The following is a 12,010-nucleotide window of genomic DNA, read 5'->3' as shown; positions in this document are numbered from 1 at the left end:
GCACTGGCAGGGGTGCTGAGGTGCTAGTGGGGGTTGCTGGGTGCTGGCAGTGTTGCTAGTGTATTGGGTGCTTGTAGGGGTGCTGGGTGCTAGTGTTGGCAGGAGGTGCTGGGATTCTGGTGGGGGTGCTAGGGTGTTGGCGGGGGGGACTGGGGTGCTAGTGGTGGTGACTGGCATCCTGAGTGCTTGCAGGGTGCTGGTGGGGAGTGCTGGGGTGCTGGGTGATAGCAGGGATGCTGGTGGGGTGTGCTGGCATACTGGTGGGAGTGTTAGGTTCTGGCAGGAGGGTTTGGGGTGCTAGTGGGGGTGCTGGGTACTAGCAGGTTGCTGGAGGGTGGTGCTGGGATGCAGATGGAATTGTTAGGGTGCTGGTGGGAGTGCCTGGTGCTAACAGGGTGCTTGTGAGGGTGCTGAGGTGGTGGTGGTGGTGCTGGGGTGCTGGGTACTAGCAGCAGTGCTGGTGGGGGTGCTGGGTTCTAGCAGGCCTGCACGGGTGCTGGTGGGGGTGTTGGGGTGCTTGTGGGGGTACAGGGGTACTGGCAGCAGTGCTGGGGCACAGGAGAGGTGCTGAGGTGTTGGCTGGGGTACTGGTTTGCTGAGTGTTAGCAGGGGTGCTGACAGGGGTGCTGGCAGGTGGTGCTGGGATGCCGGTGGGGGTGTTAGGGTACTGGTAGGGGGTGCTGGTGTGGGTGCTGGGGTGCTGGGTGCTAACAGGGTGCTGGAGGGGGTTGCTGGGTGGCCAGCGGGGTGTTAGGGTTCTGGTGGGGGTGCTGGGGTGCTTTTGACAGTGCTGGCAGAGTACTGGGGTGCTGGGTGATAGCACGGGTGCTGGCAGGGTGTGCTGGGTTGCTTGGGTGTTGTTGGGATGCTTGTGTGGTAGTGAGGGTGCTGAGGTGCTGGTGGAGGTGCTGGGATGCAGGTGGGGGTGCTGGGGTCCTGGGTGCTTGCAGGGTGCTGACAGGGAGTGCTGGGGTGCTGACTTGGTGCTGAGTGATAGCAGGGGTGGGCAGGGATGCTGGGGTGCTGAGTGATAGCAGAGATGCTGGCAGGGGTGCTGGGGTGCTAGCAGGTGTGCTAGTGGAGGTGCTGGGGTGTTGGTGGTGGTGCCGGAGTGCTGGCAGGGTGCTCAGGTGCTGGCTGGGGGTGCTGCAGTACTAGTGGGGGTGCTGGGGTTTGGTGGGGTTGCAGGGGTGCTAGCAGAGGTGCTCAGGTGCTGGTGGGGGTGCTGGAGTGTTGGGTGCTGTCAGGGGTGTCTTGGGGGCTGCTGGGGTGTTGATGGGGGTGCTAAGGTGCTGGGTGCTGGCGGGGGTGCTGAGGTGCTGGTGGGGGTCCTGGGGTGCTGGGTACTAGCAGCAGTGCTGGCGGAGGTGCTGGGTACTAGCAGAAGTTCTGGGGTGCTGGTGGGGGTGCTGAGTACTAGCGGGGATGTTGGGGGCTAACAGGGTGCTGGTGGGGGTACTGAGTTGCTGGCGGTGGTGCTGGGGTGCTGGGTACCAGCAGAGTGCTGGCAGGGGTGCTGGTGCTAGCAGAGGTGCTTGGGTGCTGGTGGAGGTGTTGGGGTGCTTGTGGGAGTGCTGGGTTACTGGCGGAGGTGCTGGGGTGCTGGCAGGTGTGCTGTGGAGCTGGTGGGGTGTTCAGATGGTGATGGGGTTGCGGGAGCCTGGGTACTAGCAGGGGTGCTGGCAGACGGTTCTGGGATGCAGGTGGGGGTGTTAGTGTACTGGTGGGGTTGCTGGTGGGAGTGCTGGGGTGCTGGGTGCTAGCAGGGTGCTGGAGGGGGTGCTGGGATGCCGGCAGGGGTGTTAGGGTGCTGGCGGGGTTGCTGGGTTGCTTATGGAGGTGCTGGCTGTGTACTGGGTGATAGCACAGGTGCTGGTGGGGAGTGGTGGGTGCTGGTGTTTGTGCTGGGGTTCTGGCAGGGTGCTGGTGTGGTGGTGGGGGTGTTGGATGGCTGGGTGCTAGCGGGGTGCTGGCGGGAGGTACTAGAATGCTGGCAGTGGTGTTAGGGTGCGGGGTGGGTGTGGTGGGGTGCTAATGAGGGTGCTGGTGGGGTTTCTAGTGTGCTAGTGTTATACTAGTGGGGGTTCTGGTCGCTGACGGTGCTGAGGTGTTGGAGTGGGTGCTGGGGTGCTGGCGGGGGTACTGGGGTGTTGGTGGGAGTGCTAGGGTGCTGGCGGGGGTTGCTGGGGTACAAAAGGGTTGCAGTTGCTGGGTGCTGGTGGGGGTGCGGGGGTGCTAGCAGGAGTTCTGGGTCCTGGTGGGGTGCTGAGGTGCTGGTGAGGGTGCTAGGGTGTTGGGTGCTAGCAGGGTTGCTTGTGGGGGGGCTGGGGGCTAGTGGGGTTGCTGGGGTGCTGGCAGAGATTCTGGGGTTCTTGGAGCCATCAGGGATGCTGGAGTGCTTGGTGCCTGCAGGGGTGCTGGCTGGGGGGTGCTTGGGTGCTAGTGGTGTGTGCTGGAGTGCAGGCGCGTGTGCTGAGAGGCTGGCAGTGGTGCTGGGGTGCTGGGTAGTAGCAGTAGTGCTGGCAAGGCTGCTGGGGTATTGACGGGGGTGCTGGGGTACTGGTGGGGGTGCTAGGGTGCCGGGTGCTAGCAGGAGTGCTGGCGGGGGTGCTGAGGTGCTGGTGAGGGTGCTGGGATGCTGGTCGGGGGTGCTGGGTTACAAATGGTGCTGGGGCTCTGTTGGGGTGCTGTGCTAGTGGGGGTGCTGGGTGCTGGTGTGGGCACTGGGGTGCCTGCGGGCAATGCTGGGGTGATGGTGGTGCTGGGTGCTGGTGGGGGTGCTGAGGTGCTGATGGGGGTCCTAGCATGCTGGGTGTTAGAGGGGTGCTAGCAGGGGTGCTGAAGTGCTGGCAGGGGTGCTGGGGTGCTGGGAACAAGCTGGGTTGCTGGCGGGGTTGCTGGGTGTTAGTGGTGTTGCTGGGGTGCTAGTGGGGTTGCTGGGGTGCTGGCGGGTATTGCTGGGGTGTCAGCAGCTGTGTTAGGGTGTTGGTGGGGGTGCTGGGGTGCTGGTGTTAGCAGGGGTGCTGGCAAGTGTGCTGGGATGCTGGTGGGAATGTTAGGGTTCTGGTGGGAGGTGCTGGGATGCTGGTGGGGTGCTGGGGTGCTTGGTGCTAGCAGGGTGCTAGCAGGGGTTGCTGGAATGCTGGTTGGTGTGTCAGGTGTCTGGTGGGAGTGCTGGGGTGCTAATGGCGGTGCTAGTGGAGTGCTGGGGTGTGGGTAGTGGTGTTAGGGTACTAGTGGGTTGCTGGGTGCTAGCAGGGTGCTGGCAGGGATGCTGTGGTGTCAGTGGGGTTGCTTAGGTGTTGGTGGGGGTGCTAGGGTGCTGGGTACTAGCAACATTGCTGGCAGGGGTGCTGGGTGCTAGCAGAGGTGCTCTGGTTCTGGTGGTGGTATGGGGGTGCTTGTGGGGATGCTGGGGTTCTGGCGGGGGTGCTGAGGTGCTGGTGGGGATACTGGGTATTGGGTGCTAGCAGGGGTTTGGGTGCTGGCAGGTGGTGCTGGGATGCTGATGCTGGGATGGTGGGTGCTGGGATGGTGCTGGGAGTGTTAGGGTCCTGGCTGATGGTGCTGGTGGGGGTGTTGGTGTGCTGGGAGTTAGCAGGGTGCTAGGGTGGGGTTTGGACAATAGCAGGGTTGCTGGAGGGGGTGTTGGGTGCTAGCGGGGTTGCTGGGGTCCTGGCTGGGAGTGCTGGGGTGCTGGCAGGGTGCTGAGTGATAGCATGGGTGCTGGCGTGGGGTTCTGTGTGTTAGTGGGGGTCCTGGGGTGCTGGCAAGCCTGCTGGGTGCTATCAGATTTCTGGGCACCGGGGGTGACACTGGGTGCTGGTGGGGGTGCTGTGGTGCTGGTGGTGGCTGCTGGGGTGCTGTGTAGTAGTAGGGTGCTGGTGGGGTGCTGGGGTGCTAGTGGGGGTGCTGGGTGCCACCAAGGGTGCTGCAGTGCTTGTGGGGATGCTAGGGTGCTGGGTGCAATTGGGTGCTTGCGTGGGTACTACGGTGCTGTGTACTAGCAGGGATGCTGATGGGATGCTGAGGTGCTAGTGGAGGTGCTGGAGTGCTTGCAGGGGGTGCTGTGGTGCTAGAGGGGTGCTGGGGGCTGGTGGGGTTGCTGAGGTGCTGATGGGGATGCATGGGTCCTTGTGGGGGTGCTGGAGTACTAGTGGGAGTGCTGGCAGGGGTGCAGAGATGCTGGCAGGGGCATGGGGGTGCTGGGTGCTAGCAGGGGTGCTGGCAGGGTGCTGAAGTGCTGGCAGGGGCATGGGGGTGTTGGGTGCTAGCAGGGGTGCTGGCAGTGGTGCTTGGGTGCTGGCAGGGGTGCTGGTGGGGATACCGAAGTGCTGGTAGTTCTGGGGTGCTGGCGGGGGTGCAGGGTGCTGGGTGCTAGCTGGGGTGCTGGCAGGGGGTGCTTGTGTGCTGGGAGTGCTGGTAGGGGTGCTGAGGTGCTGGTGGGGGTTCCGGGGATGTTGGGTACTAGCATGGTTGCTGGTGGGGTCATGCTAGTGGGGTTGCTGGGGTGCTGGAAGGAGGTGCTGGGTGCTGTCAGGGTTTTGGGCACTGGGGGTGACACTGGTGCTGATGTGGGTGCTGGAGTGCTGTGTAGTAGCAGGGGTGTAGTGGGATGTTGTGCTGATGGGGTCCTGGGGTGCTAGTGGGAGTGCTGGAGGGTTTGATGGAGTACTAGGGGGGGTGCTGGGGTGCCAGCAGGGGTGCTGAAGTGCTTGTGGGGGTGCGAAGGTGCTGGGTGCTATCAGGGGTCCTGGCATGGCTGCTAGAGTGCTATGTACTAGCAGGGATGCTAATGGGGTGCTGGGGTGCTGGCGGGGTGCCGGGATGCTTGCAGGGGCGCTGTGGTGTTAGAGGGGTGCTGGGGGCTGGCGGGGTTGCTGAGGCGCTAGCGGGGGTACTGGGGTGCTGGGTGATAGCATGGGTCCTTGCAGGGTTGCTGGGGTGCTTCTGGGGTGCTGGCGGGGGTACTAAGGTGCTGGCGGGGGTGCTGGGTGCTAGCAGGGTGCTGGGATGCTGACGGGGGTCTTAGGGTGCTGGCAGGGGTGCTGAGGTGCTTATGGGTGTGCTGTGGTGTCAGTGGGGGTGTTGGGTGCTAGTGGGGGTGCTGGGCGCTAGCAGGGGTGCTAGTGGCGGATGCTGTATGCTGGTAGAGGTGCTGTGGTGCTGACGGGGTACTGGGTGCTGGCTGCAGTGCTGGGGTGCTTGCAGGGGTGCTGGCTGGGGTACTGGTGCTTGTAGGGGTGCTGGCAAGGTGCTGGATGCTAGTAGGGGAGCTAGCAGGGGTGCTGGGTGTTAGTGGGGGTGTTGGAGTTCTGGGGCACTGGCTGAGGTGCTGGGTGCTGGGGTGCTAGTAGAGGTGCTGGTGGGTTCTGGGGTGTGGCGGGGGGTGCTGGCGGTGCTGGCGGGGGTGTTGGGTTGCTGGGGGCTGGGGTGCCTGGCACTGGGGGCATGCTGGGTGCTGAGGGGTGCTGGGGTGCTGGGCGCGGTGCTGGGTGTGGCCGGTGGGGGCCCAGCGGCTGACACACTGCCCGCCCCCAGATCTGAGCGAGGGTCCGGCGGGCAGCGGTTTGCTGGAGCACCTGAGGAACTGCACGGAGGCATTCTTCTTGGGCTTGCAGGTCCGCTGCCTGCCCTCGGTGGCGGCCGCGTCCATTCACTGCTGCTCGCGACCCAGCCAGGACTCGGACAGGCTCCAGCTGCACACAGGTGGGCGAGCGCGGCGGGGCGCAGCCTCTGCCACTTTGCCTGGGGCCCTTTCCAGGAGGCAGAGGGCGGGAGGAAGACCCCGGGGGAAGGTGGGAATCCATTCCCCCTCTTTGCTGGGGGAGCCTCTATTTCTCACCCTTGGGCAGGGGAGGGTGTGGGGCGGGACTCCCAGCCCCGAGTCCACGGGAAGCCCCAGGGCATGCCAGGCCGGTGCAGCAAGCCCTCCTCCGGCTGCCCACTGCATTGCATGGCCTCGCTCCAGCCTTTAGTCTTGTGTGCATCCAGGAGACCCCTCCCTGCCCCCCAAATCCCCAGGTTGCTGGCAGCTCAAGAGCGGCGGAGGGGTGGGGCACAGATGGACTGGAGGCTCTCAGATGCGTGGGACACCCTGACACAAGCCTAGGGGGCCCCCGGCGGGGCTAGGGCTCTGGCAAATGCCACGTCTGCGGTGCACCGGGGTCTTTCGTCAGCGGTGGGAACCCCCAGCCGTGCTCTTCCTTCCCACTCGGGGCTCTACCTGGATGTGCGTTACCTCCCCTGTGTGTTACCTCCCCCGTCTGGTACCTTCTCCGTGCCCGTGCTCCAGCCACACGTCATTCCCTTGCGGATGGCCGATCCCCCAACCGCACCATGGACGCCGTGACGCCTGCACCCCGAATTCTGCATTTCACTTCTCCTCTTGTGCATTTCTATAATTTCTCGTGGATTCTTTCTCAAACCAGCAGTGCCACTTCTAAAAATACCGACTTCCTGCTGGAATTTAAGCTCTGCAATCACACTCATGAACGCCGCTGCTGGGAGGGCTAATTCCACCACCTGGAGCGCGCTCGTGGTCTCTGCTCACTCTGTCTTGATCGCCTTGCTGTCTGCATCTCTTGTTATTTTTCGTCGTTAGCTGGACATCTTAATTGGAAGTTAGTTTAACTTTGAGAAGAACTTGTGGCCTGGGATGATGTGATCAGCTCTAGGGAGGATTCTGGATTTCCTCTGCCAGGTACGGGCAGGTGGTGCCTGAGACGGAGGTGGGCAGTTTTTCGGGGCCACCCATGGCCCTGGGAGTCCAGCCTGCACTCCCCCGACCCGGACCAATCCCAGAAGCAGCTCAGCCTTAGCTTCCTGCTCCAATCCTCCCCCCATCCCTGTTCTAGTTTCTCATCAGGTCTTGGTTTTTCTTAAATCCTGTTTACTGAGGCATAGTTCATGTGTAGGGAAATTGTCCCTTTGTAACAGCTCCGTGAGCCTTGACGACCACACCTGTCGCCACTGCGACCAGATGTAGAAAAGTTTGCTTTGTATCCCCGCCCCAGGATGTGCATGGTGTCCCCTGTGGCCATCGCCACCCCACCTAGGATACTTTGAGAAGCTCTTTTGCGTTTCACTCAGCTTATCTGGTTCTCCTCGGCAGGAGGGGTGCTCACAGTCCCCAGCGTGCATTACAGGGAGCCCATTACAGGCATGGACTTTTCAGGGGGACAGGGAGCTCTTGGCTGGGGCAGGTGCCGTCCTGATGCTGGTGGGTCCTTCCTGTGTGCCAGGTTTCAGGTTTGGCCACTGAGAGCCTCTTCTGGTCCTAGACCTTGCTGGCCCTGCCTTTGCCCCTGCCTACGGGACACGGCCCTGCTCGAGGCTCGGTCCCGGACTGCTGTGTCTCTGCCCACCTTCACGTTCAGGTCTCTCTCATCCTCTGCCTCTTCTAAAGACCCTAATAACTGCCCTGAGCCCACCCAGAAAATCCAGAGTGACTTCTGGCTTTTAAGGCCTTTAATTTAATCCCGTCCACAGCGTCCTTGCTGTGTTGTGAGGCCGCACATTCACAGGCCTAGGGATTCAGATACATGCGTCTCTGGGGCTCCTGCCGTATCCGGTGGCTGCCAGGGCACTGTCCCCTGAACACCGGTCCCATTGGTCAAGTGGCCTTCCTGGCGTCCCCACTGGGATGTATCTGGGCCTCTCAACCACCCCATCTGAGCCAGCTCTTCTGAGTTTTGGAAATGGAGACCCTGAGGGCCTGCTCACGTGACCCTGGCTGCCTGACCCTGAGGCCCAGGCCTGTGGCCCCTGCTCTGTCGTGCAGTGTGGCTGCTGGGACTTCCCCACCTTGGGCCACGAGCTTCTTGTGGAATGTGGGCAGCTTGCACCTGACTTAGGGAGGGGCTGCCCATAGGCAGAGGAAGAGAACAGGCTTTCCTGTCCGGAACCTGCGCTGGGGAGATGGGGGCCCGGCCGCCCCCTCACCGCCCCTCGGGCCCTCTCCACTCGCAGACGGCATCCTGTCTTTCCTGAAGAACAGCAAGCCGGGGGACGCGCTGTGCGTGCTGGGCCTCACGCTGTCCGACCTGTACCCTTGCGAGGCCTGGAGCTTCACCTTCGGCAAGTTCCTTCCAGGACATGGTGAGCCAGCGCCCTGGCAGCCCCTGCCCCAGCCGTGCTTGGGGGGGAGAGCGCATCCTGGGGTGCAGGGGCGGGGCAGCAAGTGCACAGGAGCCCAACCCTCCTGGGAAAGACAACACCCTACCCAGAAACTGCTCCGGAACGCACACTCCCAAGTTCTGCCTCCTCTCGGGCAGGGACCTCGCGGTGGCCTTTGCGGAGGCGCGCTGGCAGGGCTGGGCCTCTAGGACCCATGCATCCCGAGGACAGGGTGGCTTTGCTCCCAGGCTCCCCGTGAGATGTCGCCCTTGTGTCTCTGTTTCCTCCCAGAGGTAGGCGTCTGCAGCTTTGCCCGGTTCTCGGGGGATCTCTTGCCATTGGGACCCGGCGCCTCTGATCCAGCCTCGGTGGAGGTGGCCACAGACGACCCCGTGACTCCCGTGCAGGACGGAGGCCCAACTGTGTCCTTCAGTGCCCTGGGGATGGTCCAGTGCTGCAAGGTGGGCAGGGAGGCCAGGGCGTGGGGTCGGTGCACAGGGCGGGGGGAAGGAGATGCGGCAGCAAGAATTTGGAAGGCCTGGGGGCTCTGGTGAGTTCCAGGCCGCTGCTGAGGATGGGCAATCAGCCAGCAGGGCCTGAGTGCTCCAAACAGCCCCATGCCGAAGGCCAGGCTGTCCAGAGCACAGACAACAGGGCTTAGAGCCCCCACACCTTTGCCTGAGCTCATGCAGCTGGGAGTAGGCAGGGCTGGGGTATGAACCTGTTTGCTGCCCCAGCTCCCGTGCTGGGTGGGCCCTGGGTGCTCCAGAGCTGTCCGTCTGTGCCCGGTGCCGTCGGGAGCAGGGGCAAGGGCACAGGGCCTGCTTCCTGGCCATTGGGGCTCCTGTGGGCGCCGATCCTCGCATTGGGAGCTTGGCTAGTGGCGGGCGCACGCGGCAAGGGCAATGATGCTGTGCGGCTCCCTCAGGTCACGTGTCACGAGCTCTGCCATCTCCTGGGGCTGGGGAACTGTCGCTGGCTGCACTGCCTCATGCAGGGGGCGCTCAGCCTGGACGAGGCCCTGCGGCGGCCCCTGGACCTCTGTCCCATCTGTCTGCGGAAGCTGCAGCACGTCCTCGGCTTCAAGCTCGTCGACAGGTACAAGGTGAGCCGCCGGCGCCCTGGCAGGGAGAGAAGGCGTCTGAGCGCCCTAGCAGGCCTCGTGCATGGGGCTCAGGGGGCAGCAGGCCGAGAGTTGGGCCCTGCGGGCGAGACCTGCAGGCCAAGTGAACGGACCCCTGCGCCAACCTCCTGGCCTCCTGCTGGTGCTGGGCAGTGTTCGCGGCCCTTGCCGGGCGCCTGGCCCACGGTCTGCACCCAGTGATGGGGGCTGTGGCCCTCAGGTTGCTGCTCTGTGGGAGGGACGAGGGGCAGATGGTTTTCTTTCTCAGGCCATGCTCTCTGAGCGCTGGTCAGGTGCTGGGCCTATCCTAACACTTTCTGCATCTGCTCAGGGCCCCTCCGGCATCGCACAGGGCCCCAGCCGCCCCCCAGCTTCTCCCCAGCCTGCCAGGCCAGCCCCTGGGAGGAGGCCCTTCCTGGCGCTGGGGAGGTGGCCAGGCCAAGCTCGCGGGTCAATGTTGCCCTCTGCTGTCGCTTCAAGGCACTGCCTGCAGCAGGGTCCCAGGCCCGCCCAGGGGCCCAGGGAGAGGGGATTACCGCTCTCCTGGGGGAGGCCATAAGTGGTGGTTTTCTGGTGAAGGTGGGGGATGCCAGACTCCATTTTGGACAGGTTCTCAGGCAGGAGGGAGTTTCTGACCTGGCCCCTCTGGACGGGAGGGCCTGCATCTCTCAGGCTCCTAGGGGTGCTGCCGGGCAGGGACCCCACTTTGACTGCTGACCTAGCAGGCTGGGTGTTTCCAAGTTCCAGAGCTGCCTCCCCATGCGGATCTTTTCTGGGTGACTGGGAAATGGGCTGTCCAGCCCAGGTGGAAGGGCCCCCCCAACACAGCCCCACTGAGGACTTAGGGGGGTGGGCACACGCTGCGGGGCATGTGCAGGGAAGGTGGCTGGCTCTGGCTGATGAAAAGCAGGGGTGTCCTCACTTGTGTCCCTCCTTGGGCCTGTGTTCCCCTGACCCAGCGCCCCCACCTTCTGCACACACCCCTGCCCAGGAAGGGAACCTGTCCTGGAGTCTCACCCATGTGACTGGAGGAAGAGGACGGGGGCCCTGGAGCCCGGGTTGGTCCCTGGACGCTCTGGCAGTGACCGAGTGCTGACGGAGGGCTGGGCGGGGAACAGTCCTTGCTGACCCTTGCCCCGGTCGGTGGGGTGCTGGAAACACCGACCAAGCCACGGAGGAGTGTGGGTGACACCGGGAACCGTGCTGGGAAGGGGAGTCTAGCACGTGGTCACAGGCGTGTCCACTATGCAGACACCAGACAGAAGTGAGCGCAAAGATCAGAAAAGGAAGACCATGTGCAGAAGTTCTGAGTATTTATTGCTCTTAATACAGTGAGTTAAATGGAACTTTGGGCATGAGCTGCTTCTGAGTGTTTGCGTGGGGACCCCTGGGGGGCCCAGGCTGGTGGGGGGGGCAGAGTGGTCCCTCACAAAGGGGCTGGGTCTTAGGGCAGCACTCTGGCTCGAGTGGCGGCACCCGCACAGCCCAGCCTCTGTCTCTCCCTCCCAGAGACTTTACGCCTGGACTCAAGCGGGGACGCAGACGCGGCCCAGCCAGGACGCGGGGGGCGGCGTCCGCTGCAGACACCCTGCCTGGCAGCACAGACTCGGGCCTGAGCTGCGGGAGCGCGTCGGAGCCGGGCAGCAGCAGCCTGTCGGAGCCCCTAACCCCCGACGCGGGGAGCCACAGCCTCTCCGTGGGGCCGGAGCTGGAGCACGAGGAGGGGCTGGGCTCGCTGGCCATCCCCGAGAGCCCGCCGCAGCTCCGACCCCCGTGCGAGGCCATCGAGGAGCACGGGCAGTGGCTGGCGCTGTGCATCCAGGCCCTGGAACGGGAGGTGACAGAGGAGGAGCTGGCGCAGGTGGACGGGGCTGTGGACGCCCTGGCCGGGTGGGGGATGTTCACAGGGCAGCTCCCTGCACCCCGGCCTGGCCTGCCCTGCAGCCGCGACGGCACGGGGCTGCGCAGGGTCCTGGGGGGCACGCTATCCTCCCTGCGGAGGAAGCTAAGCACACGCAGACTGGCCAGGGCGGGGTCGTCCCCCTGTCGCTGGAGAGCAGAGGAGAATTAACCCGGAAGCCCATCTGTCTGTCGCTGTGCACCCCCAGGATCAGCGGCAGTCCTGGGTCCTGTCCCCGGGGTCCCAGCAGAGTCTTTAGGCCCAGCCTGGACGGCACTGGGGTGTCTGGGCCTCCCTCACCCACCCCACTGGAGCAGAGGCTGCCTGGGGCAGAAGCCAGGCTGCGTGCCCCAGGGGAAGCGAGGGGCTTACGGTTTGGCCCACCCCACGTGGGCACGGCTGGCCCAGCCTTCTGAGCCTCAGGCTGCACGTGGCACCTGCAGAGGCTGCCAGGCAGGGTCGTGGTGACCGAGGCCCTCCGTGTCCCCGACCTGGTCGCCTGCCGTTCCCTGCAGTGGTGAGAGCAGTGTGGGCTGCTGACAAGGGGAGCCACTGGGGTCTCAGGTCCTGGCACTTACGGGGTCGTTGCAGACTCTTTGGACTCCTTTTCATGCGGGCTGGGCCAAGGCGGCCAGCTTACCTGGGGTGTCTGTGTCCCTTTGCTTCTGTCACACGTTTCCTGAGCTGAAGCTTGGGCATGCACCGGCGTCTGCCAGCTCTGTCCTAGTTCTGTGTGTCTGTGTAGCTGCGGAGGGAAGGTTCTAGGCCCCCAGCAGTGTGCCTACAGCTGCGTCTCCCTCCTGGAAAGAGACCAGAACAGGGGTGCTTGTAGACTCCGGGGCTAGTTTTACAGTCTGGGGGCTTTCCTA

The 12,010-nt window shown here is 64.1% G+C and overlaps 1 protein-coding gene across 1 annotated transcript in view; it reads left to right on the top strand.

Moving 5' to 3' along the window:
- The window catches only part of AMZ1 (archaelysin family metallopeptidase 1), a 29,606-nt gene extending 18,181 nt beyond the window's left edge, over positions 1 to 11,425 (top strand). Inside the window, 6 exon segments of the mRNA XM_045993627.1 lie at positions 5,542 to 5,709; positions 7,972 to 8,100; positions 8,410 to 8,579; positions 9,047 to 9,223; positions 10,751 to 10,806; positions 10,808 to 11,425. Coding sequence (XP_045849583.1) covers positions 5,542 to 5,709; positions 7,972 to 8,100; positions 8,410 to 8,579; positions 9,047 to 9,223; positions 10,751 to 10,806; positions 10,808 to 11,312 — 1,205 coding nt within the window. The 3' untranslated portion in view covers positions 11,313 to 11,425.
- Positions 11,426 to 12,010: the final 585 nt, after the last annotated feature.

The sequence above is a fragment of the Meles meles genome, chromosome 21 (genome assembly GCF_922984935.1).
Source record: "Meles meles chromosome 21, mMelMel3.1 paternal haplotype, whole genome shotgun sequence".
Taxonomy (NCBI): domain Eukaryota; kingdom Metazoa; phylum Chordata; class Mammalia; order Carnivora; family Mustelidae; genus Meles; species Meles meles.
This window is presented reverse-complemented; position numbering and strand designations above follow the sequence as displayed.